The 26,796-nt window shown below is 37.9% G+C and overlaps 3 protein-coding genes across 6 annotated transcripts in view; 2 read left to right on the top strand and 1 right to left on the bottom strand.

The window, feature by feature from the left end:
• The first annotated feature begins 201 nt into the window (after positions 1-201).
• On the top strand, positions 202-2,382 carry LOC132627645 (uncharacterized). Its single transcript, XM_060343104.1, has one exon. It carries the CDS (start codon positions 1,050-1,052, stop codon positions 1,668-1,670), a length of 621 nt encoding a protein of 206 aa, XP_060199087.1. The 5' UTR covers positions 202-1,049; the 3' UTR covers positions 1,671-2,382.
• Positions 2,383-8,436: 6,054 nt separating this feature from the next.
• Positions 8,437-11,059, top strand: LOC132627642 (F-box protein At5g39450-like). 3 transcript variants are annotated; one of them, XM_060343103.1, is made up of 2 exons: positions 8,437-10,310; positions 10,462-10,638. In XM_060343103.1, exons 1-2 carry the CDS (start codon positions 8,999-9,001, stop codon positions 10,494-10,496), a joined length of 1,347 nt encoding a protein of 448 aa, XP_060199086.1. In that variant the 5' UTR covers positions 8,437-8,998; the 3' UTR covers positions 10,497-10,638. The 3 variants fall into 3 exon arrangements, with proteins under 3 accessions (XP_060199086.1, XP_060199084.1, XP_060199085.1); XM_060343102.1 differs by having other exon boundaries at positions 8,443-8,710; positions 9,133-11,059; XM_060343101.1 differs by having other exon boundaries at positions 8,440-11,059.
• Positions 11,060-13,646: 2,587 nt separating this feature from the next.
• Positions 13,647-26,796, bottom strand: part of LOC132627641 (BEACH domain-containing protein B) — a 36,141-nt gene continuing 22,991 nt past the window's right edge. For both annotated transcript variants that reach the window (XM_060343100.1, XM_060343099.1), the window contains exons 26-41: positions 26,555-26,731; positions 25,768-25,883; positions 25,169-25,630; positions 24,845-25,058; positions 23,403-23,624; positions 22,833-23,306; positions 22,417-22,758; positions 21,886-22,335; positions 21,754-21,800; positions 21,573-21,666; positions 21,185-21,391; positions 19,071-19,196; positions 18,611-18,982; positions 18,304-18,535; positions 15,715-16,480; positions 13,647-14,120 (exon numbers count right to left, since the gene is read on the bottom strand). In XM_060343100.1, the coding sequence (XP_060199083.1) occupies positions 15,783-16,480; positions 18,304-18,535; positions 18,611-18,982; positions 19,071-19,196; positions 21,185-21,391; positions 21,573-21,666; positions 21,754-21,800; positions 21,886-22,335; positions 22,417-22,758; positions 22,833-23,306; positions 23,403-23,624; positions 24,845-25,058; positions 25,169-25,630; positions 25,768-25,883; positions 26,555-26,731 (4,233 nt within the window). In that variant the 3' untranslated portion in view covers positions 13,647-14,120; positions 15,715-15,782. The remainder of the gene's footprint in view (positions 14,121-15,714; positions 16,481-18,303; positions 18,536-18,610; positions 18,983-19,070; positions 19,197-21,184; positions 21,392-21,572; positions 21,667-21,753; positions 21,801-21,885; positions 22,336-22,416; positions 22,759-22,832; positions 23,307-23,402; positions 23,625-24,844; positions 25,059-25,168; positions 25,631-25,767; positions 25,884-26,554; positions 26,732-26,796) is intronic.

Raw genomic sequence — 26,796 nt, 5'->3', positions numbered from 1 at the left:
CAATTACTATTACTACGTCTTTGTCCCAAACAAGTTGGAGTCAGCTACATGAATTCTCAATAGAAGTACCATATGAAGACATTTATTAAACTATTTTACCTGAATTGAACAGTTTGGTCATTTATTTCCAATTTACCTGCGACTGCAAGGGCTCGGATTGTATAGTTACTAGTATCTGAACACGCATGTCTATTACGAATAGTACAAATGGTATAAATCATAATAAAATTGCAGTATGAGTAACAGAAAATTTGAAGTGGAAAAGTACAAAGTGAAAGATGAATAGTTAGCGGATGACTTGATTGTTTAACTGCAAGCGTTTGTAAATTGAATAACTAAATTTACATCTGAAAGTTGTAGATAAATCTTGCTACTCCCTCCATTCCAATTTATGTGACACTTTTTAGATTTTGAGAGTCAAATGAGTTTTTCTTTGATTACGATATTTTCATATGTTCTTAAAATATTTTAAATTATCAATTATTATGATCTATAGTACTTTTTTACGCTGTGTCTAATATGTAAATTTTATTTAAAGATTTCCTGCTCGAATTCAACGACTTTCGAAATCCGAACGGCACCACATAAATTGGGACAGAAGGAGTATATTTCAAAGGAATTATAGAGAAATCAAGACATGGTTTGATTCCCTTGCATGTGTTCACTCTGAAATTATAGGAGTATATTTGCAGGAGTCTAATTCGACTTCAACTCTGGAAATTTTAATTCGAGTTCTTATAGGAGTAAAACCAATTAAGCCGCCAAAAAATTAGTGAAGTTTATAAATAGAGTATATTCAGTTCCCCCCATATACAAATAGAGAAATCAAGATGGTTTCCCTTGTATCTTATTCACTCCGAAACCTAACTGCTTTAGGATTCTAATTTGACAGAAACTAATATTAAACATGACCTACTTCTAAGCCTTGTAGGAGTAGAAAAAAACAAAATATGCCGCCTTCGTGAGGTCTTATAAATAGAGTATGTTCAGTTAATTCCACATACAAAGTTTTACACGCCTGCCACTACTCTCCAGAAACTAGAGTTCTTATGGATATTGGAGCTGATCATTATGCTGTTTTGAGTTTACCCTCGGGTGAAGAAGGGGCCAGGCTTTCTCAGAAAGATATAGCTAAGGCCTATCGAAAGAAAGCATTAGAGTTGCATCCAGACAAGAGGCCCCATGATCCAAATGCTCACTTCAACTTTCAAAAGCTGACAACTTCATACGAAATTCTCAAGGATGAGAAACATAGAAATTTATTTGATGATCTACTGCGCGTGAAGCGTGAGAACATCCAACGCCAATCACAACAAGATTCAAAACGTAGAAAGATGATGGCAGATCACGAGGCAAGAGAGCGTGCTGCCTCTCGAGAAGAGGAGGAACGAATTGCTAGAAAAAATCGTCAATCACAACGAGATTCAAAGCGTAGAAAGATGATGTCAAATCTCAATGCAAGAGAGCGCGCTTTTGCTCGAGAAGAGGGGGAACGAATTGCTAGAAAACTTAAAAAGGAATTTGCTAGAATTCGTGCCACACATTCAAATAAAGTGTCTACTTCACAGAAAGAGGAACAGACGCCAAGGGTTGATGAAATTTTGAGTAGTGTAGACAAGGAAAAGGTGCTTAAGGTATCTTGGGACAACTTTACTCATTTTTTCTATTAAAACTTGCAATTTGTCCTGCTTTAAGGAGCAACACAAACTTGTAACTTTCTCTAGTGCTCTTCCCCTTGTTTTTTAAACCAGTCAGATGATCAAGACTTTTTAAATTATTCTTCATCTTAATTTTGTGTTGTGTTTACTTACTAACACAAACCATATTCATGGTAAATGTGTTATTTTTCAAGGTGAGGCATTCTTTTGAGCGCGGAATTATTCTAGAAACCAGCAGTTGCAGGTTTTGGATTTCACTGAAATTTTGAAGACAGTCATACAGGCAGCAAATATCCTTGTACTCTTTGACATATGAAGGTGTAGCCGATCGAACTCCGATTCCAATGTCTCATCCTCTATGATGTGCTCCTGGTTCAATTAACCTAAAGTCAACACGGGCGGAGCTACAAGCCTGTCTACGGGTTAGGCAGAACTCAGCAGGACTCTATATATTTGCATTTAAAAATCTCAGAACTCAATAAGCTAGCTTTTGTAGAATCCATAACCCATAAACTCAAAATCCTAACTCCGTCTTCATGCACGAGCTCCATCAACTATTCTGTATGTTAGGCCATGAACTTGGTCCATTAGGCCTTGAAGACGGGTCAATGTTGTCGTCGCCTGTATTTGAAGTTGTTTCTGATTTCGAGGGCTCTGCTGCATTTTTCCTTCATGGTAGGGAGAGCGGCACTGACTATGGGCCATATGATCGTGGCATTCTCTTTTTTTCCGGGAAATTGATCCAGCAACTCAGCTGAAATTCAAGCTCTGCTTATTGGATCTTTTTTTTATTAAAATAAAGCTACGCGTTTTGGTGGCGCGATCCTTCCATTCAACCAAAAATCAATTACAGCAAAAGGGAGATGGACTGAACATCCTTGTCTCCAGTTTAAACGATCGGACACACCCAATCAAACTAACATAAAGAACTTTACTAATGTACAAAAAAGACCAAAATTGATTTACACAAAAAAAGATTTGCTTCTTGTCAAGCAGAAGAATTCTTTTGTGTTTATGCCTGAGGTTAGCCATCTGTATGAAGTTTAACCTGTAAGGTCCTTTAGCCTCTTGAGAGATGTTCTTGTCATTGAGGAAGACATGTTCAACATTTTCAGTTCTCCATTTTGCCAAAACATTTGCAACTTGATGGCTCTCTGAAGGAATGTTGAATTCTACAATTGGCCATATTGATGTATTTTTTGTCTTCACAATGGTGTCTATCAGATGCCAATGAGGTTTATTATTACCACTTAGGATGTTAACGATTAGAAGAGTCTCGTTATTGGATTGAGATGGTGTTCGAATAATGGCTTTCCCTAGGATCATTGTGGAATCAGACTCAGCGTTTAATCCTTCAAATGATTAAGAGGGAGATCAACACCACCTCTTGGAATCTCGTCTCAAGGTCATCTGCAGTTTCTTCATACTTTCAGGGAATTCAATATTCGTGCAGATCTTCTCGCTAATTCGTACCAAAAGGACCATATTCTTCAAACCTTCTCAGATTATACCCATCTGAAGAGTGATGAACTTCGTAGACCAAATTTCAATTAGGATTAATAAAGGCAATTTTGTTTTCGATCCTGGTTGATTAGTCCCTTTGGATAAGCTAAGTTGTCCTTGTTACTTAGCTTCTTTCGAGAGCTCAACTGTATAGGAGAGCTCCTTAATTCTTATTTAGTATTCTTTTTTGGCTTGTTAGGATGTTCTTTCCTTACCAAAATTGTACTGAAGTCCCCTCTATGTACTATTGACTCTATGTCCATTTTCTACGTTCTTGTAGAAAATGGATATTGAAGTTGATTATTATGCTGTTTTGGATTTACCCTCTGGTGAGGAAGGGGACAGAAAGACATATCTAAAGCCTATAAAAAGAAAGCATCAGAGTTGCATCCAGACAAGAGGCCAGGTGATCCAAATGCTCACTTCAACTTTCAAAAGCTGACGACTTCATACGATATTCTCAAGGATGAGAAACACATGGAGTTATTTGATGATGATCTACTTCGCGTGAAGCTTGAGAAGATCCAATGAGATTCAAAGCGTAGAAAGATGATGTCAGATATCGATGCAAGAGGGCGTGGTGCTGATGCCAGTCTTCTAGCTCGAGAAGAGGAGGAACAAATTGCTGAATCGAGCAATGCATTAGAAGAAAGTGTCTACTGGTACAGATCCTTCACAGAAAGAGGCATAGACAAGGGCTATTCAAAACCGTACCGTAATTGCTAACCGAACCACAAAATTGACTTATTGGCTCCTTTGGTATTGGGTTATCGGCAGAGGCGGACCCAGGATTTTGAGTTCGGGGGTGCTGGACCCAGGAATTTTGAGTTCGGGGGTGCTCTATTAACTATTTATATTTGTTTCCTTTATATTTTCTATACAATTATACACTCCGTGATTAAGTTTAATGGGTGCCGGAGCACCCAAACTTTACACATGGGTCCGCCCCTGGTTATCGGAATAACGGATGAACGGGTTAAAATTTTATAGTTAAAAGCTTATCGGTGTGGGGGTGAATTGCTCAATTTCCTTACCGGATAAGCCATTAACCCCTTACGAATTATCAAATTTACGGTTTTACCCTAAGTATATAAAGTATCTATTGTAAACGCTAAAGCTAAAGGCCTATTCAGATTCTATATCCTATTCACTTCTTAGGAATTGTGGCATTTACCAAATTGCAAGACACACATTGGACAGGAAGAGTTTTTAATTAATAGAATAGGGTCAAAATAATACCTCATGATGATTTGCTCTTTAAGCATTGAGTTTTATCTAACATGCGGAACCATCTATTAGTCCCGAGTAAGGGATGGATCATTTTCTATCTTATCGTTCATGGCATGAAATATACAATTAAACACAGAGAGCTAATATATGTGTATATTATATTGAACCGGCCCCTATCTTATCGGTTGGTTAGCGGATTAGTACATTTAAAAATTAATAATCGATAAGCCAAACCGTTAAGCGTAACTATCCGTCTGATCCACCCAATGAGCTGAGGAGAGCAGTGTACACAAGAAAGGTGCTTAGGTATCTTGGGGGAAGATCGGAGGAAGATTATACTTCCCAAAGACCAGAGAGAGTTATTTAGCAAGTTTGGTAAGGTTGAACATGCATGTTATACCCCGTACATTTATACGACAAATTACCCGCAAGCAAATCGACTCAAGTTAAAGACGGGATCATTTTCGGGCACGAAGTAGAAATCTTTAATTTCCGATTTCTATTAGAACATGAATTGCTTATAAATTTTACTTAGTGTATAAATATTAATGGATATTAGGGATTAATTAACAATGATTAGATTATTAAGTGGGGATTAAAAATTAATTATTCACTAATTAGGCACTAGTGGTCGTGTGGGCCCCACCAAGACATGTGGCCAAATTTGATGGGCTCAAGCCATGAGTGGGACATGTGTCCAACTAGTAGGCATGATATTTAAGTCAAATTGATGACTAAGGAACTCATTTATCATCTTTCAAACTTGAGAAAACTTAGAGTTAGAGAGAGGGGCTCTCAAGCTTAGAGAGAGAGAGAAGTTCCCGGAGCCACTATTCACGGCGGCGCCACTATTCATGGTGGGGCACTGTTCACGCGCACTGTTCATGCAGCCACTGTTCACGGCCAAGAGGAGAAAAATCCAACCCCATTTCTAGCCTTCCCAAAAATAATTCCTTGGTGTTAACCCACTATTTGGAGGTCCCTAAGTAGCGTGGAAGCATTATTGGAGCGATCAAACCATCCATTTTTGTAAATCGCAAACCCTAACTTGCTTGTGTAGTAAAGAACAAAGGTAAGAATTTCTATTGTTTTATGGGCTATAAATGTTTTATGCATATTGTGGTATGTTAATATGGATGAAATTGGTGAAATATTGTATGTTGGAAGTGGGTTGTGTGCTTGGGGAGCTAGCCGTGTAAATGGGTGTGTGATTGGGTTAATGAATAAAAATTTTGGAGCATGTTTGATTGTTGTAGAGTGGAGAAGAGAATAAAAATCATCAATATATGTGTATGTGTGTAGTGTGGCCGTGTATAGCCCCAATGTTTGGCAAAGGATGAACCAATATCGCTTAGTGTTTTAGTTGTCGTCGTTATGAATTATAGTTTGGAAATGAGAGTTTAATGTCCCAAATTAATATGGTGAATGTTGCGGACTGATTTGGAGAATTTTGTGAAATTAATGCAATCTTTATATTTATGATAATTATATCGTTATAGTGTGGATTGTTGATACAAATCATGACTTAAAAATGAGGAATGTGGTAAAGAGGCTGCTCTCGGTTTTTGGGGCTGTTTTCGGCCCAATTTGGAGAAATTGTTGGATCGTTGGAAATATTATGTGAATTGCTTAGAATGTTCTTGAATGTTGTTAGTATGGGTTTGGGTTAGTATTTGAATGTATAGGCGTTGATGTTGGCTTGAAGGTAAGCCGTTGAATTGAATATTTGGAAAGTTGTCGAATGATGAAAAAGAGAGTATTAATGTAATATTGTCTTTCGGATTGGTTATTGGAGTTGCTAGGTTGGTTATTGTGGTTGTTGTTGTTGATTTTGAGCGAGTTAAATTCTCGGATTGGCCTATTTACAGGGGAAATGCTGCCGAATTTTCTGTAGAATTTAATGTTAGTTTGGAATGAATGGCTTAAGTGCCTATGTTTAATATTGGATATTCGTTGGCATATTTGTAGACCTTGGGGAGCCCGAGGCGTAGATTGGGATTTACTTTAGATTGGCTATCTTGGAGTGCGTACGAGGTATGTAAAGCGCAACCCTTCTTTCTTTTGGCATGCCTTAGTTTTCAAAAGGCTAGATTATAAGCCTTGAGGAAAATTCTAAGATTCGAAATCCGAGCATGTTATGACCCTTATGTATCCCTTGGCACTCTTATGTATGATTTGATGAAATATGAACCATTATGTCTTTGAAATAATCGTTTTCCGAACTTTGCATAAAAAGATTCACTTTAAGGAATTTCGAAATTTTTTTGAACGCCATATCTTTCACAGAAAGGCTCGGATTGCTTTGATATGTTCGTAGAAGTTTGTATGGCGTATGATAAGTATGTTTTCCATAGGCGGGCCCGGCTCGGGTCAATACCCGTCTGTGGGTCCCGTGACTTTCCTTTATGTAATTCGGACGACTTTTGAAAGAATTTGGTATGATTATCATTTCGAATTTCAAGTATGGTCATTTACTTATATTTGAGTCTATGATAATGATTTTATGCATATGGTTACTCATGACTCTGCTCGTGCGTTCTGTTATATCTTTCGCCGGTTCCCGGGCCGGTTCTGTTATCGTGCGCACTTTGATATACTCCGGAGTTATGCTGTGTTTATGGTTCACCGAGCTACTCGCAAAAGAGGGTCGGGTTCCACCTATATTTGGTGTTATGCTGTGTATGGCGTTATGTTGTGATATGTGACGGGGATACGGAGATTTGAAACATTCTGGTGTTATGGCGCCATCGACGGGCGGGCGACCATATTCTTCTGTACCCTACGCATGACTTACATATTTTTGAAAGTAAACAAATTTTGATATGTTGGATTTATACTTATGTTCTGTACTACTATTTCGTTTATGCCTCAGATTTGTTTCTGTATTTTCTGCTTTGCATACTCAGTACATATTTCGTACTGACCCCCTTTCTTCGGGGGGGGGGGGGGGGGGCTGCGTTTCATGCCCGTAGGTACAGACGCACAGTTTGGTGATCTACCCATTTAGGACACCCTCTTCTGCTGTTTGGAGTGCTCTTCTCATTTCAGAGCACACATTTTGGTATATATATTCGTTCGCTATGTATATATGTATTTGTTCAGGGGCACGGCGGGGCCCTGTCCCGCCATATGATTCGGTTTGTCTGTTTAGAGGTCTGTAGACGTATTTGTGGGTGTGTGTGCCTACTTCTGTACGGATGTGTTTGCATGACTCTATTCGTTATGGCAGCCTTGTCGGCTCGCACATGTATATGTTGTTCTGTTGGCCCTGTGTGGCCTTTGTTGGTATTTGCTGTGTATAGGGTTATTTTGGATAGTCCGAAAAACAAAGGAAACTCTGCCGAAATTTTCTTTGAAAATCTCATAAATATGAAACACCGCCTTGTCGGCTTCTGTTATATGCCTGGATGGGTTTGATATAATCTGAGGCAGTGTTTGATATTTGTGTCGGTATAAGTTATCTGTTTGCCACTCGGATTTGTGATTGTGTTCGGGTGCCCAATTCGGGCACTAGTCACGGCCCACGGGGTTGGGTCGTGACAATGCAATCAAGAGTTCTAAGAAGAAAGGCTCCGCTCTAATTTGCTTCCCTCGCGTGAGTGGCTGGTTAAATCTAACTGATTTTCTTAATTGCATCCTTACTTTTAAGATTTAGGACTAAAATGATCAGTTACATGGTATATATGAAAGACTAAAGTGATCATTTTTTCATACATTAAGGACTATATTGGTTACGTGGTATATATTGAAGAACTCAAATAATCACTTTATCATACATTAAGGACTATTTCGATTACGTGGTAAATATGAAGGACTATTAAAGACTATTTCAATTACGTGGTAAATATGAAGTACTGAAATGATTATTCTTTTCATACCTTAAGGACTATTTGGATTACGTAGTATATATGAAGTACTAAAATGACCACTATTTTCATACATTAAGGACCATTTTGACTACGTTGTATATTTAAAAGATTAAAATAATCCAATCCCATACATTAAGGACCATTTTGATCATTTTGGCCGTCAATTTGTTAATGGAAAGAGAACCCCAAAGATACTTTCATTTGTCTCTTTCAAGAAACCTCACATTTCTTCTCTTCTTCATCATCATTTATGTTCTTTTCGAAAGAGAACAAAAAAAAAAAAGACCAGTTATTCTTTCAGTTTTGGATGGTGATGACTTACTGATAAATGGATGACTTGTAAAAAATCTCAAAACCAGTTCAAGATTCACATCAATCTAAATAGTTCTATGACTAGTAAAGTCAATTGAGTCTTTGCCAATCTTGCATCTGATTAAAATCCTCTACAAAGTAAGATTTTTTCTGTTTCAGTTTTGAGTTTCAATGGGTTGTTAGATCTTGCTTTGCTTTATAGCCCTTTTCTTGTGTTTTTAGCCAATTTCTATATATCTTTAAATTGATTAAGTTGTTGCTGCAAAATCTTGAATCCCAATTTAAGAAAGTTGGGTTCTTTGTGAATGATTACCCTTCTTGAGTAATTGACTTTTGATGGGCTGTTGTTGGTCGTTGGGAAAGATCATTCTGTAGTTTGTTTTTTGTGTTCTTTTTATAAATTTGGAATCTTGAATCCCAATTGAGATGGACGAAAGTGGTACTATGTTGACCGACTTTTGTGGATCTAGATTGCTTTTAACACTTCCTGATGATGTGTTGGCTTTAGTAAGTAAATCACTTTCACCAAGGGATCTATGTAATCTTGGTTTATGCTGTAGAAATTTGCATGATTCAGCTGCATGTGACAAGGTTTGGCTTTCACAATGTGATACGCTCAGGGTTGTTCCTTATAAGGACCTTATCGAATGGCGAAAAGGAGTTTGTTCCTACAAGGCGCTTTGTCGCTTCCTTGTGGGGATAAAGCCTTTGCTTGGTATTTGGGTTCACCAAAATCCTGAACTCGGCAACGTTGTTTATGTTATGCCTGGTTTTATCTCCGCGGTTGCTTGTCGGATAATTCCACAAGAACTCGGCCCATTAGGCATCGAAGACGGGCCGATTTTGTGGTCCCCTGTGTTTGAAGTTGTTTCTGATTTCGAGGGCTCTGCGAAATTTTTCCTTCATGGTGGGGAGAGTGGAAATGACTATGTTTATCCCGGTTTGCTCAAGAAAGTAGACCGGACTTGCAATGTGCTTCTGTTAGAGGTTGAGCCTCAACAACACACAAGTGGTGCCCACAGCATAGTGCCCTTTGGTCGGCTTGCATTTGTTGATAGGAGAAAGTTGCTCGACACAGTTACTAACCAAGTTCGTCAAATGCTGCCAGATGCTAAAGATGACATATTATTTCCTCGTACGAGAGGAGAGGAGGCTGATTTACGAGAGGATATGGAACTCTTATATGAAAGGAGATTGCTACTTCTGAAACTGTACGATGATGATGGTGGTTTTACTGTCTGGAAGGGGGCTGGTTCCGAGTTTCCTTTGAGTGAGTTCACACAGAATCTTGATCTGATAAGTGCTGATAATGAGAGTCGGAGTCGGAAGACACTTGCTGAATATGTTAGATACAGTCTTAAATACATACTCAAGAAGTCAAACTCTAAGCGTGATCTTCTTAGAAAGAATTCGTCTGGCCACGGAAGTAAGCATGCACAGCTTAATGAGTTCCTTCAACCAGGTGATTCGATAGGGCTGACATTACATGCTTCGACTATGAAGTTATCTTCTTATCGTGCTTGGCCAAATATGCACGACAGTAAATTTGCCCTGTACAAGTTGCCTATGCGGGCCCCAGAAGTGGATGAAGAATATGCTGGTGTATGGGGAGGGACTTTTGGTTGGCCCCCGGGGAAGCTTTCTGATGATAAGCCTGGAAAGGCGTTGTTCCTTCTTTTGCTCTCTTATGAGGAGTCCCAAGGGCAGAAGCTACTTATCGCGACCAAGATATTAGAAGGTACACATTATGTTTTGCATCCTAATGGCTCAGCTATGTTTATAGTGAATATTGAAGAGCCTTCAAATGATCTGTTCCCTTGGTGCACTGATGAACACGACTCTAAGCATGCTTTTACGGGTGAAGGTATTGCTAACGGGTATGGTTTCAGGTATCCTGGTTCGAAACCTGGTTCGCTCTTTGTAATCGACGATAAAATGCTTGCTTTTATATGGAAGGAGTCCAAGGCTGTGTTGACCTTACAGAGGCTTGATTTGCAAGAGGTTTTGAGCAAGGGGGAAAGAATTCATGCTCTATCTCCGGTGTCCAATTTCGCATACCTTACTAGGTCCTATTCAAATGTGTTTGCCAATGGTCTAACAAAGGCATAACAAATCTTTTGCTAGAAATGGCGGAACACCACAAAATAGGTGGAAAACCCGGCGCTTGGTTGTACTTTTAAGTTCGTCTCAATTCACACTTGCAGGGTGATTTGAGGTGCGTGCTTCGCAAGTTTCTTTTAGTTTCTTCACAAACAAAACAAAGGCATGATAGTATTGTACTCAACTGCTCGTGCCGTATGGCTAGATTCTTCTACATTCTATTCTGTAGTATTATAATGAGGTACCATTTTCATATTTCTTGAACAATCTTTGTGCTGTTGGTAATTATGAAAAGTCACAGTTCTCTTGAAGCAGGAATGAGGCTGCACCTTCTCTTGATATTATTTGTTGTAAACTTATCTTCTATGAAAAATTTGATTGAGTTAATATTTTCCATTAGGAATTAAGATGTGCAAATGTATAGGTTGATAAGATTACCTTTTTAAAATAATTTGGCATAATGCATTTTTTTAAAAAGAGCACTCATGAATCATGCTTATCTTTATGAAGTTAATTTCTTTGTAAATCAGTTGGAAAAGAATTTGAAAGCTGCTAGTCGTAAGCTTTAGTAAAATCCTGGCTCCGCCACTGTATATAATGTACTAAAGCTTCCAACTTTGTTTTTCCTTATCAAAAAAGTTGGAAGCTTTAGTACATTATAATTTATATATACGTATATATATATCGATTTTTATTACTCCCTCCAACCTAATTGTTTGAAAGTATTTGACAAGGAGATTAGAAAAAAAGAGAATTTTTGACAAATACATAAGCAAAAGTTTTGCTGCAAAAGTCATGAATTACGTACAAAATATCGTTGGTACCAAAATCTAAAATTTTCAAGCCAATGAGGCATTCAGTATTTAATATAAGAACTTAAAGCTTAATATATGAAGGTATTAATCTTTTCTTCAGGACGAAAAAAAGAACAAAGTACTAAACAAATTGTGATGGAGTTCGGAGTAATATATTAGTAAATTATTATGGGTGGATATGGTACCAATTATGGATGACATTATATTAGGATTCTTTAATTGTTAAATGGCAAAGCTATGTTGCTTTGGTGGGATAATAATAGTAAATAATTGGAGCTATTTTGTTAAGCTTAAATGTTGATGAGCGATGAAGTTTAACGTGGGGGTTCTTTTATGTTAAGAAAAAGAAAAAATCTGTTCGAAAGTGACCTGATCACGTAAATATATATTTTTTACACCGTGTATATATAGAACTTAATATTATGGAAAAGAGCCGGTCGAATTTGCTTCCCCTAAAATTGAGAAAACAAAGAAGGCAAAAACTATTATAGTAGTCAGTTAAAAACTTTGGTGGGGGGGGGGGGGGGGGGGGGGGGGTGGTTGAAGACACAAACAATATTTTTCACAGTCCAACTTGTTCACATCAAACAGATGAGCCCTCCTTCCGTGTATATAGCAAAGAAAATGCAAACGGTATTTCTATTAGAAAAAAAATGGTTCAGCTAAACACATTTGAGTTAGTTTGAACATGAAGAATGTGTGATTTATACAAGAAAAAAAAAAGGGACTGAATTACCTCTATATATATCAGTTTTCCTGTAAATCTCAATGAATATTCCTTCCCTCACCCTTGTACACTATTTTTTTGGCACACGTTATTTACACACACACAAAACACTCACTCACAAAATTAATTGGACCAAAATTTGACTTCAAATTCTCCGGATCAACATTCATCAGGGACCAAAAAATTTCAGATACCAAAATCTGTACTGTCAAACATGACAACCTTGTTATTTATGGAGATGTTGCATGTGCATAATTAACAAGGTTGTCATCTTCGACTGTACGATTTCGGAATCTGAGATTCTTTCCCTTCCAAGGCAAATGCAAGTACGGTTGATTTGATCATGTGACATGTCGTCTCATCTAAAAACTTGACAAGGTGTTTGGACAAACATGAGTATATCGAGTCAAGATACACATGGGCTGTAACACTAAATTAATTATCTGCCCTTATAACTTTTTAATACATTATTAGTATAGATATTCAGGGTTTCAAAACTTTGGTTGTTGGATATTACCTTGTAGTGATCACCTTTATATACTTTTAATACAAACATGTCTTTCGCCTTTATTCTCTTTGCTTCCGTTCAGGGGCGGAACTACAGGTGTGCAAGGAGAGTCAACTGAACCCACCATTAGTTGAAAAATTACATTGTATATATAAGGTCAATGTGTTTATTTATCATAAATATCGACCCCTGAAAACATTCTTTTTACCTTTTTAAATCTCATTGTCAAATGTCCTAGCTACGCCCCTGCGTTCATTCATGCCCTCAATTACACCATGCATTCAATACATACCCATGCCTTTTATGAAAACGACTATTTCAATTTTAATTAGGAGTCATGCATTAAACGTAACTCTAATTTCTTCCGTCGAAAAATTACATTGTATATATAAGGTCAACTGAACCCATCTTTCGTTGGAAAATTAATTGTATATATAAGGTCAATGTGTTTATTTATCATAACTATAGAGTCCTGGAAACATTCTTTATACTACCTTTTTAAATCCCATTGTCAAACGTCCTGGCTCCGCCCCAGCGTTCATTCATGCCCTCAATTACACCATGCATCCAATATATACCCATGCCTTGTACGACTGTTTCAATTTTAATTAGGAGTAGCATGCATATAACGTAACTCTAATTTGTTTCAAAGTACTTGACAGTGAGATTTAAAAAGTGCTGGAATCATGGGAGTTACTAACTGGGTCTCAGTTCACAAATTCTTACATCATTTCACCGTTCAAAAGTACGATTGTAAACATTTCACGAATAATGAGGTAAGCTTTCACTAATAGTAACGTAAGTTTTTTCCCTCTTTCCCCGTAAGAGAAATTTAAGCATCCAAAAAGGATGAAAAGGAAATACAGGCAAAAAATCACGATCACAAATGAATGAAAAAGCTTAACCAAAATGGAAAGAACAGGGAAATCGCAATGAAATTTTCATTTAATAGTATATGGTTTTCCTTATAAGGGTGTGAAGCCCATCTATACAAAAAACACTTCGGGGCTACACACCCAATGATCACAACCACAAGGTGCTAATGTCAACGCCATTTACTTTCTGTTATTGTTTAATACAACATGTGAGGCCAATCATATAAAGAAAAATGTGCACGAAATGCTGTACACTAGGTGGTGGCAACTGCTTCCACAAGTAGCTGAATATCAAAAGCACATCATGTTTAGATGGTGCTATATTCTGCCATTCTTAATCTTTCTACAGGTTGATGCTCAATGAATCCTTCCGCGGATGCAGCAATTTGAGGGCGCTGCTACAATAGCTATTGAAGAAAGATCCAATATACATTTTTTTCCTCTTGAAAAATGAAACACCAGTCACGTACTCCGATAATATAGATCGTGTCTTTCTCGATGACATAATAAGCTTCAATTCAGCCTGAACGGCAATACAAATGAACCAAGAAGGTAATTAAAAGAGAACAAAACCAAAAATCTGCAAAAATAATGTCTAGGAAAACAAAAACCTACCATCTTAGATTAGCCAACAAGAGTAAAATAACAAACAGTGCTCAGTAGTCAGTACCAAATTTAAGAAGTGGGATACAAAAAGGGAAGGTACTTCACTTGGCATAACTCAGGATCTTGGGTACAAAAGCAACAATTGCTTAACGAGTGGAAATAATCCGACTCTTTCCATGCCCTTATCTCAGGTAACTGCACCTAGACTGGGATTCATCAGTTTGATTATTTGGTCTGGTCCACAATAAGATGCACTGTGCCCTAGTTTGGCTCTAGAATAAGATGTGACTGCACGAGATCCATATGAGATTCACACTCAAAACCTCCTACAAAAAATGCCTTGTCCTTGCTATATATGATCTTGCTGTATATTTCTGCCATTCATGTCCCTGACTTGCAGCAACACTGCTTCTCTTTGCTAAGCACACTAACACACTAATAATGAGAACTTACACTATGTACAAAAAATTGGAACGATGACATCCAGCATGTAATCTAGCACCTCTATGTTACCAGTCCCAGTACAACTAAGAGTACAGCAATTATTTTGCTATTCACAGATTAAAAAAAATGATGGCAATAAAAAGGGACATGTCCATTTTCTATCCAACAAACTGACATCTTAAACCTGTTCCACCATACTTCCTTCCATTAGGACTGTTTAGGCACTGATTAACATCCCAACACCATCAAATCAAAAAGTAGCAAAACATAGCAGGAAGTAACACATGAGACCAGCTAAATGCTGAAAATTGAACTCTACTACTAGTGTTTACTTTTCCTGTCAGCTTCAGTTGAAATCTACTAAACAATTTTTTTTGTAAACCAAACAGACTGAACTCTACTACTAGTGTTTACTTTTCCTGTCAGCTTCAGTTGAAATCTACTAAACAATTTTTTTTGTAAACCAAACAGACTGGATAGACCCCTTTGCTAACATTTGTGCTAAAAGTCAAAAACTAACATGGTCAAAATCTTGGAACAGAACCTATTTTTCTTGGTGAACCAAAATTTTAGTTCAGAATTAGAAACTATCAATAATTACAATTAGAAACAGTAGGAAACAACGTAGTTCTCATCAGAAATGGTGTAATTCTTCTTTCCCAATTAAAGAACCCTTCTAGATTCAACGCATTTTGAAGTCTTCTCGAGGAATTAATAATCTAACATGTCGTTAAGTTGTTCGCGAAACAATTTCAAATTCACAATGTTATGTTCATCGATAGAGGTATTTGGGTTGATACATAAATCATTAGGTTCCATAGGTGCATCATCCTATATGGCTTCTTGGTTGAGATATTTGCTCAAGCTTGCATCTAGTGCAGCTTCTTGAGGGCAGAGCATGGAACATAAAGATCAGTACAGGTAAATATCCTTAGTAGTGCAGCAGCAATAAAAAGGAAAGAATCAGGTATGTATTCATACTTCACAGTTCACTGCCAGGAAGCTAAGACTGTAATGACACATCAAACCATATGAACTTTTTCTTCATGAAAGACCTAGAAGCATACCTCAATTCGGCATCACTTTCAGTGATGATATTTTTAACGTTACACAGCAGTCCTGAACTGCAAATTCACTACGTCATAGAAGCTTTGGATTTTGAATTCCTCGGAAAGCTAGTTTTACGAAGTTGAGGATTTTCGATTGAATAAACAAGAAGCCTTCCATCCTTGGACCCAGCTATAAAGCATTCTTCCGGTGTCACAGTTAGTGAAGTTACCATTTTCCCTATTCCATTGTACTTCCCCACAATCTCAAGAGAGTTCATAGAACGTACAATGATCAGCCCTTGATCTCCAGCACAAACCAAGAACTCTCCGCAGCTACTGAGTTCAAGACAGTTCAGGCGGCCATTGGATTCCGAAGACGAGATGTGTTTCCCATTTATAGAGTAGAGGTGCAAACTAAGATCATCATCAGAATAAAAAACAATCCTTCCATGACGTGATGCAACAAGCTTTGACAGTGGACTCCCAGATGGATGTCGTAGGGATCTAACATATCTCCCATCCCGCAGCGTATGGAAAACACAAGTTCCATCTTTTGATCCACTTATAACTATATCAAGCTCAATACTTGCATACAAGCACGTAATAATGTCATCATGACCACACAAAATATGGAAAGGGGTTTCAGCAATGATACAATCCTTTCGAGGAACCTCTGCTTGGGTATGCTTTACTCGCTTTTCAGGGGTTCTAATGCGAACAATCTCCCAGATCATTACTGTTGTGTCGTAACTTCCAGTAGCCAGGATGCTTCCATCGGATGTAACTGAAACAATTAAAAATGGCTTGAAATTTAGCGTTACTGAAAAATATAGAATAACTAAGAAATATGTATTTGCACTGATGTAACTGGACTGTATATTTTTCATAAAGTAAATAATTTTATTGATGGTAGGGGAAGAAAACTCTTGTATATAAGAAGTATACCAAAAACTTAGAGAACCCATACCAAAATGTGGCTCTCTACAAAAGACAAGCTATTTAAAGAAGAAAAGAAAGAAACAAAACAAAAGAGGATTGCTTATTGAGAAGTTTCCTTTTCTTTATGAAGTAAATCGCATTAGTTAAGGCATCCAGAAGATGCAGAATTACACAAGGGTCCAAGAGGCTAGCTCCAGTACAATTCCTACAAGGAGCTAAAAGTCAAAAAAACAACAGCAAAAGGCTAGCTCAAAAACAATATATACACTAACAAAATCCAAAAAATTATCAACACTGTTTTCCCTTTTTCTTTTTAGATGGGTAGGATGCTTATTGAAAATCTGAAGACTTGCATCAAGTACCGCAGCTAGTACATGGTTATTCTCCGATGGTATTCATCCTAGGCAGTCGGTAAAGATCTAAAAGTAAACAAAGAGAGAACTTTTTTTTATTAAGATAAAAACAAAGAGATACCAAGTTGACATTCAGAAGGTTTCTTGGTATAGGAAGTCAAGGAAAGACCAAAAACAAAAAAAAGTTTCAGAATTGTGCCCAATCCGATCACAGTAATGAATATTGTCCCTCATCTGAGACTGTTCTACTGCCTCTTAAGAGGGAATAAACATTTACAGATAAATACACTGCCTTCAATTGTTAAGGAGCTCTACTCCACATTGATTGTCCCTCCTTGCCAAGGTTGAACCACAAGCGTGCAATGTCAAAAAAATTTCAACTAACTGTACTGACATGATAGGAAACACACCCCTCAAATTTGGCATGATAACTTGGCCTGTTCTCATATAAATGCTCAATTTCCATGTATTTAATGTTACTATCCAGTTAGACAAATTCTTAATTCTCAGTCCCTAACTGATTCACTGCACTATTAGCATATAAGGATTGTAGTATCTGTTATCAGGTGTGATGAAAGATTTGCCTTCTTAATTTAAAGTCCTAGTTCCCTAAATATTAAATTTCACTTTTTAGAAAGCTCATGAGTCTACTCCTTTTTCTGTGGATCAATATAATTTATTAAGTGCAGGGGTGGGCTAACATTAGATGGTTTGTTGCATTGTGAAACAAAAGATTAAGTGGGGCATAGATGACAAATGTGATGATAAAACTTCGGAAACAGCTTTCAGTTGTTTCGTGCAGTTTCCCCAGAATTCAAAATAATTTTCAACTATTGAATGAGAAGCCCCTACTTTCTGTTTTTGCTTCTTTTCTATGAAACAAAAAATAGAAAAAACTAAGCAAGATTATCAAGAATCAGGACTACTAAGCAAATTACTTGCCGTGTCATAATTTATTTATTTACCATTTTTTGACATGTTGCGTTGCACCAATATTCAACAGAAAGATACTACAAGCACCCAATTAGACAAGTCAGAGGTCTGGTGTTTGCAAACAATTTTAAATGGACAAGTAATCTAATGCCAGGAAGGTCTGGCTATTAGTTTGTACTTTACATCCTTGAACAACGAAGGATTCTCTGAAGTGCACAAGTCAGTTTGATGTCAATGCTTTCAGTTCCATTAATTTCATTACTATCCCATCACGAGAATCATCAAGATTCAGCCTTCATTTTTCCAGACAATAAAGTGTGTACATTTGTTAGCTAGAAGCTCCAAACAAAAGCTGCCACATCTTTCAGTCAATGAAAATTACCTGAAATGCAGCTCACGACATCTCTATGTTGTCTAACGCTCTGTACCATTCTGCCATCAGTTAGCGATATAACCTGAAAGCTGTTTTCGCAGGTACCACATGTTATCAAAAAGTTTTCAGCTGGTGTTGATAATGTTCCAAAGCATTGTGCTCCAAGCTCAATATTTTCAGCCAGAGGACTCCCAATTTTCCGAGGAGGAAGGATATCGGAACCAATCCCGAAAAACGGATCCTGCAAGAAAGTTAAAAATGACTTCACCGACTAGCTAATCATAATACCTGACCTTATTATTGCTCTAAAACTAACCTGTGAGCCAGAGAAGGTGAAGTTTCCACCGGATTGCAACTGGGTGGTCACCCATGTCTTTACGGACATGGTGAGGCCCTGGTTCACAAGGACAATGGTTGAATCCAGCACATTAACATACAGAGTAGTTGAAGGGCAACTGCTTGAACATGAAGCCATTGATGTTAGGTTAATAGAACCAGGGGCAAATCGTAGAGGATGAGCAATTGGAATCGGAGGTCCTCTTCTAGGATGTTTCTTTCGGAAAAGTTGAATCGGTGTTTGACCAAAGTTGGCAATTTGATCTTCTATGGCCGACCTTTGCAATTCATCATCCATGGTATCCAGATCCACAGCACCTTCATATGTCAAATAATAGAAAATATTTGCTGCCTGTATGACAACATCTTCAAAATTCAGCGAAATTCAAATCCTGCAACTGGTTCAAGAATTATCTGAAGTCAAAGCTATTTCCCTATACCTCAACTGCTGGTTTTCCCCGCTGCTTGTAACCAAATACCAGATCAATCCAGTGGTGGAGATTTGAGCTCACATATTCGCTTTCAAGGGCCTCTCTGTTCTTACTAATAAATTCCTCAGGACAACCCTGTACATGCATTTGAAAATTAGCTCTCTAAAAATTGTCTACATTAAACAGTAAAGAAATAAACAGAACTTCAGCACAAAGGTTAGCTCCACAAAAACAGCACTAAGAGGGTGCCCACTTATATACAGGTGAAAAACGAGCCAATCAATTTGTGGCACAAGGGAACGGGAAATTCCAAGTAACATGTCTATCCAAGTGCTGTGAGCATTTGCATTATGCACTGGAACAGCCTTTCAAGACATCAACAATTCTTTTCTTCCCATACTCACAGAATGCATGCCAATAGTAACAACAACAACATCCCCAGTATATTCCCACAAAGTGGGGTCTGGGGAGGGTAGAGTGTACGCAGACCTTACCCCTACCTTGGGAGGTAGAGAGGCTGTTTCCGATAGACCCTCGGCTCAAGAAAAGACATTTCAAAAAAGGTTAGATTAACAGAACTAAAGAAATCAATGCAAAATAAAGAACGCATGCTAATAGAGTGTTCCAATAAAAGTCTATTGCTTATCTATCTTACTATCAGTGTTATTTTATAATTGCTCCGTCGCTTCAGGTGATGAAGCGATGCAATGCGAGGGACTATTGCCTCATAGGAGAAGCCATGCACTTCAGAGAAATAAAACACAACCATTGTAGATTCTTTCTAACAGAGACTTTTCATTCCTCATTGCCCAATCAACAACAGATTCAATCCCACCAGTCCCACAATTGAATCTCCCATCAAAGCAGGTATCTAAGAGACAGTATTGGCCATCTATTTTACTGCTCAAAGGAATCTTGAAAAAGATGGCTATGTTTTTATTTTTTTTAATGAAGTAATGTGTTTCATTGAAGGGCATCAAGAAGATGCAAAGCTACAGCAGGCAAATTACAAAAGAGCAAAAGTGTAGGAAAACATTGTTTGCCCCAAAACAATGTCTCAATCAAGAACTAAAGTGCTAATAAAATCCAAAAACTGTACTGGACTAATTACTGGGGGCAACATTGTCAAACAAAAGTGATGCACTAAACCATTTAGCTTTAAGAGAATAACTTGGCGTTGTGATGCCATCAAAACACCTTCTGTTTCTCTCATTCCACAACAAACAGCAGCAGGGGTCATCAACCAGGTCTTTTTGATGCTCGTATCAACTTCCCAGAGGCTCCAACTCACAAATGCCTCTCTCGGATTCTGAGGCATCACCCAACTTAATCCAAAAATATTGAAAACCATGGTCCAAAGATTAAAAGCTACTGGACAGTGAAGAAATAAATGGTTGACTGTTTCCAGCTGACACTTGCAAAAAAAGATGGGTATTTAATTGGTGATCTTCATTGTTCATGGATTCTAGAGAGAAGGAGGACTTTCTCTCTCCGGTTGGCAACTGAAAATCCTTCGGAAGAAGTGGTGGAAGGTTGTTCCAGCTTGCATATGGCAGACTGTATTGAATGAAAGCAATGCTAGGTGCTTTTAACTTTGAAGACAACTCATGCTCTATAGAGAAAATCAAGATGAAGTGTTTTTTTGTCCTCTCTTCTGGTGTAAAGAATAATTATGTAGAGGATACAGATAGTATCTTTGAATTTTTTGAATCCTTGTGAGAAAACAAGGCCTTTCGTAATTGAAAATATTGGATACCAGTATCACCTTGATGCTGATTTTTTTTTTTTTGGGGGGGGGGGGGGGGGGGGGGGGGGACATACACCATGCCACTCATTGCTTTAAGATTTTATTCTTCAAATAAAGTTGTCTTAAGTTATTCCCATCCCTTCATATATGGAGAGCTTGTTGTATATGATAGCCCACACAAACATGCTACAGAAATCATCTGTTTAGGCTGGATTCCATTTATAGGTAAAAAGAACCTCTAATAATTTGCTTCTGGTTCCCTTTCTTAGGCCTTTTTCATATTTTTCCCACTCAACTGGGATGCAAATACACATCATATGGCGATGAAGGAAAACTTAAACCACATTTTCAGTTGAAATAAGCAGTGAGACCATACCTTGGCCCATGGAGGTAGGCAAATATCACCTATTGGTTCTCCATCTTGTTTGACACCAAAATAATATGAGTTTGAATTGATCAGAAATTCTGGCAAGTAAAAGAATTCAGGAATCAACTCTTTCACATCACTTGTATTAGAAAGGCAATTCCGATATGTTCCTCCAATGCTATGAAAAAGCCGGTCAGCATGATCAAATTTTCCACCCTAAGAAAACAAAGAAGACAATATTTTATAAGTTGTTAAAAACTTTGGTCTAGGTAGAAGACAAAAAATCACACACAATCAATCTCGACCCTGCGAGCTAGATGAATCAGTACAGAATTAGATGACTTCAGCTATAAACTAGTGAAACCAGTGGACAATAATATGAGCAATCTCCAAGTACCTGAAGATTACGGTGGAGGCCTGTAAAAGGTTCCAACCTCAGGAGGTAAAATAGCACAATTCCCATGCTCGAGTAATGAGAACCATAATAGAAACTGTTGAAAACAAGAACGATTGCACATCATGTAACGTATCAAAGGTTAAGTTCTGGAGGACAACCAAAATGTAAATTCAAATTTTACCTGGGAATATCAGGGTCACAGAAGTTGCGATATCTATCCTCAAAGACCTGCAGAGGTAAACTGGGATTGCATCACAAATAAAGAGAGCTATAAACTATATGTGAAATTAGTCACAAAGAAGTATTGACTAACCTCAAACCTTTTAGCATCCAGTGCTCCAACAGGTTTTGATAGATCCCTAAAGGTAGAAGATTTGTTAAAATCAAGAGTCTCTGAGGAATAATCAGCCAGAATCCAAGGGAACACGGGATACTGGGTCAAATCATTGTAAGATCTCCCAGCTAAAGTGTTCAGAACCATTAAATACTCAAAGTTCGTTATCTCCCTCCTCTTCCAGCGTTCTCTAGCATTTTCTGCCATCTCCAACGCCACACGTCTGTCCACAAAGGAAATAACTCCAGTCTTGTCCCTGTAACCCTTTGGGAACATACTTTCATTTCTGTTTAGAACTATTAAGCTTCCAACGTCTTTGGCATCCTTTTGCGAAGCAAAGTTAAAAAATACAGGAGCAGTGGAATCACTGAAGAAAATTTCAATCGCTGTATATCTTAGCAAATATCTAGTCCAGTGTACAGCCTTTACCTACATTAAGAAATGTCGGAGAGGATAAGATTTTGGACAAAGAATATGAGACTACATCATACAGAACAGCAGCTCCAGTACCTTGAAGATTGTCCATCTCCTGTGCCGATTTATATTGTTAGGATGCTTTTGATGCTCATCATTATTGACAGCACCAATGCTATTAATGGCTCTTCCCCTCTCACAATCTAAATCATAACTGATGGGCCACTTGAGAAATTTGTGATTTTGGAGTCCCCCTAACTGATCCGACTTGTTGACATCAAACTTCCCAGAAGAGTCAAAGTTTCTGAAAACAGATGACCCTCCTGTACCTTCGACCAGAAACTCACCAAAGAAATGCAAAAATTTCTTTTTCACCGCTAAATGTCCAGCTAACTTTCTCTTAGGTGTAACAAGGACACAAGGGACTGACATGAGAACCTGAAAATAAATCCAAGCTTGAGAAATGCTGAATTAGTTGTTTGCTCTGTTAAGATATAGAGGTAAATTTGTACCTCACTGTCTTCTGATTCAATCTGGGTGGAGGAGCAATCTATGTCTTCCTTAGCGATGTCCTTCAGATCACTACTCTCTTTTACAACCTCTAAATACTGTCTATCTGACAAGTCGTCGGAACCAGGCTTTTGCCCACTAAGTTCGCTCTCACTTTCATTCAATTCAGATGAACCCTCATCGGTAATCCTCCGAATCCCTTTCAGCAAGAACCTCTTCATTTGCTCAGGAATATGTGCTGCAAAACCAGGTTTGGCATCATTGGAAGGATTAAGAGCCTCAATGCTAGGTGTCGTAGAGGTAGGACGACAAAGCTTTTCATCAAAATGATAATCCCGTCTCAACTTTTGCCGGCGACGCCATGCGTCCTCTGTTTTATCAAGTTTCCAGTGTGTTAATGTGCTGTTTGGGAAAGGATCAGCTGACCAAGGACCCCTTTCATCAATGAGAGAGCGAAAAGTGTGAATCCACTTTCCCTGTAAGAGCAAAAAAAAAAAAAAAAAGTGGTGAAAAGCTCAATGCGGGGAACACGAGAGAAACAACAAACCAGTGACAATATTTTGTATACTTACAGCAACAATTTGCTGTTGTTCATCATATGCTAGTTGGAAAGAACTCCTTCTGTTGTCATCAGAGGCAAGAATGACATTTAAACTACTCTGTATTTCATCTTCAAAAGACTTCTTTTGGTTGGAATCTGCGATTGCCATTTCATCCAACCTCGCACGAAGCTCATGCAACTGCATGGTCCTATCTGCTGTTGAACTCTTGACATATTTTACTTCATCGGCAAACTGGACAGGATGGAATTAAATTTCACTGGGCATAAGGTATAAGTGAACAAATATAAATTGGAATAGACAAAACGAGGAGCAAAAACTCCGGAAACAAGCTCATGAAAGACAAAAGTCTAACCACATGCTATCCTTCCAATGTCACTAACATAGATGGGCAACTTCCTGTTTCATTAAGCCCCAACATTAAGTGCTAGAAAAGAAGTCGTCAACAGATTAGTTTTAAAGAAACATAATAACTGTTCATTTTGGTCACTGAGGCACTCAACTAAACGAAGGATAGAGCAGTTAAGTTCTTTCAGGGGGGTTTTCAGCCAACATTCAGGTGTCTCGTTTATTATTTGCACAGAACACACTCAGTATATCAGGCTGACAAGGATCAGCTCCTTTGTCCCAGGAACACATTGTAAGTTTCTCAACTAGTCTCAGACTGGAGAATAATCCTAAAAATATGTGAAAAGTGGATATCCCTCTTCAATCACCTATTTAGACTTACCTTTGGGGGTTTCTCATAAAGACCAAGTAATAAGGTAAACAGCGACTGAGAGACTTGAGAAGAGGTAAGTAGGACGACAAAGAGGTAACTTGTCAAAAGGTGGTAAAGAGAAATCAACTAGGAGTACTTTATCCAGCATTCCGACTTCTCAAAATCCAGTATCCCAACTTATTATATCTTATTATTGCTCATTCCTCTGACCTTGTTTTCTCTGCATTTTTGGAGAATACATGAGATTCCTGTTAGTGTTGATGATTTGCTCTCTGTAGAGAACCAAACTCATTTGTAAGTGTCCAAACTTTAATAATGTACAGACTTTGGATATAGGGATTTTTTCCCCGTTTTTCCAATAACTTATTAAGTTTTCATTTGACAAAAGGTTAGACAACAGTCCATTGGTAACAAACCAGCAAGCAAGGCAACTCCCTGAAACAGAAGTACATAAATGGAATCCTAAAACATCAATAAAAGCCAATCCAAGGAATTAGAAATACCAAACAAAAAAAAAAAAAAGTCAGGGAGACTACAGAAGAAAGGGACAAAAGAGATTTCTTAGACTATGAAGTGGTCATGGTGGGAGAATAACAGAAATTCAAAATTTCCATGCATGTACTCACAAGAATCCCCTAATTTCAAGGGGAAAACATGCATATACTCAAATTATTTTTTGAAAAGTACAAAATATTAAGTGATATAGCACAGGGTTAACTATTCCAAGACGCACCGCAGAAAGCACACGGTCCTTTTGAATCAGATTGTGAATGGTGCTTCCCTCTTTAGTATTGCTCCCTGACTCTGAAGAATCATCTCTGCTCACAATACTTGTAGCTAGCATCAGTTTCCCGCAATTGACAGTTTCCCGAATTATGTGAGCTATAACATGAAATCTAGCCCCATCATCCAGCGCCCCATAATGAGACCTAACTGCGAGTAATGCCCTAAACATGTGTTGAATTGAATATTATATCTTGTCAATACAAATGAGAAGTCAAACGATGCCACGTAATTTAACAGCCAGAGGAAGGATCATTAAATTATGAAACATTACCAAATGAAAAGCTGCAAACGGCTCTTGCTTTGCTCATCATCAGCAGTCAGAAGGCAAGGCAGAAGAGGGATAACCTGTTGTACACATCGAGATGCTCGTTCAAGCGATGATTTACAAAGATATAGGATAATCAACCGAAATACAATTCTTGGACACTTTTCCCCTCTTAAAAGCATAGCCTTATCAACAGGCTTGTTGGGTTTTCCAGCCAAAGCATTGCTAATTCCCCCTGAGACAACAACAGCAGCCATTTCTGCAGCTGGTATATTCAGTGATTCTACCAAGCCACGGGCTCTTTGGCTAAGTGATGGTGCTACTGACTGTGAGGACCTGGGTAACATCTTGTTTGGACCCTTGCCATTCATCTCACTTATAGCATTCCAAAGATTGTCACATAAAGTCCACCACTCATCGTCAATTTTCTCAACTTCATTAATGTCAGGCCGCTTGAAAACATGACTCCTGGAAAGAAAGCAAGAGGCTTTTACAGAAATGAAAGCAGCGGAACACTGCAGTAACTTCATTAATTTGGTAAGGCCAGCCAATAAACTGCTGCAACATCAGGTACTTATAAAAAAGCCAAACTATATCTGCAGTACCTCGATAGCTTCTCATCAGGTTCTCCTTGGAGGGCATCAAGTAGAGCAGATCCAAGGTCTTTCAGCTGTTCTAGTTCTAAGAACTCTGAAGAAAATTCTGTGTTGCTGGCTGGATACTGTGACCAGTAGAACAAAATAAAGTTAAATACACTTTCAACAAGAAATGAAACAACAAAAACCACATTCAAATCCTATTAAACAAATTTATAAAGCCTCCATTTTATTAAAATGATCCTATGTTCTCTACCAACGACCGCCATCTTATAGTGTGCCAACAGTGATGTTGGGTTATAAACAGAAATATGGTCCAATTTCCTTACTATGGGCAAAAGAGATTAGTCTTTATCACTTGTTGGGAAAGTAATTGGGTTCCAAGGTACAAATAATAACTGTTTGCCACTAGAAAGACTTGAGACCAGAAAAAGTTCAAGAAAGCTGGAAAAGAGTACAAGGGAGATGAGGAGATGGAAAATAACAGTGCTAGATAGAGGAGCTCACAGCATATATACTTCTTCTAAAGTTTAAAGCTACTACGTCTTTTGAAATTTAAGCCTACAAACTGAGCTACAAACTACTTGCATCAACTTACTATGATATTTATGATCTGAGAATAATACCAAAAAGCTTTGCAAGTAGCTTGTGGACCAAGCAGTATATGGGGTGGAGGAAAATAAAAAAAATAACAATAATCACTTACGCATATAGCAAAAATAGCAGTTAATTTCAGGTGACCAAGAAAAGAGAAATAAATGGGTAGAGGAGCTAGTATATAAAGCAAGACATGTACCGGAAGATTAAACTTCATTTCAGAAAGAAGCATCTCATCAACAAGTTTTAAAAGATACAGCATGTTGTCTCGACAAGGCTGAGTGACAAGAACATTCTCCACTGCAGATAAGTCTAACAACTTGCGGACTAAGTCCTCGTACAGATCACGAAGGAAGTACCTATAAGCAATGCCACCCTAGTAACAAAAGCTTGCAGTAGTCAAATAGTTGACAACAAAACTCAAGTTGTAAAAGAACTGTG

This window comes from Lycium barbarum, chromosome 2 (assembly GCF_019175385.1).
Source record: "Lycium barbarum isolate Lr01 chromosome 2, ASM1917538v2, whole genome shotgun sequence".
NCBI lineage: Eukaryota > Viridiplantae > Streptophyta > Magnoliopsida > Solanales > Solanaceae > Lycium > Lycium barbarum.
Note: the sequence above shows the minus strand (reverse complement) of the source record. Positions and strands in the feature narration are given on the sequence as shown.

Bases quoted from the DNA above. Each gene is read 5' to 3' on its own strand.
- LOC132627645 (XM_060343104.1), top strand. From the start codon at position 1,050: ATGGATATTGGAGCTGATCATTATGCTGTTTTGAGTTTACCCTCGGGT.
- LOC132627642 (XM_060343101.1), top strand. From the start codon at position 8,999: ATGGACGAAAGTGGTACTATGTTGACCGACTTTTGTGGATCTAGATTG.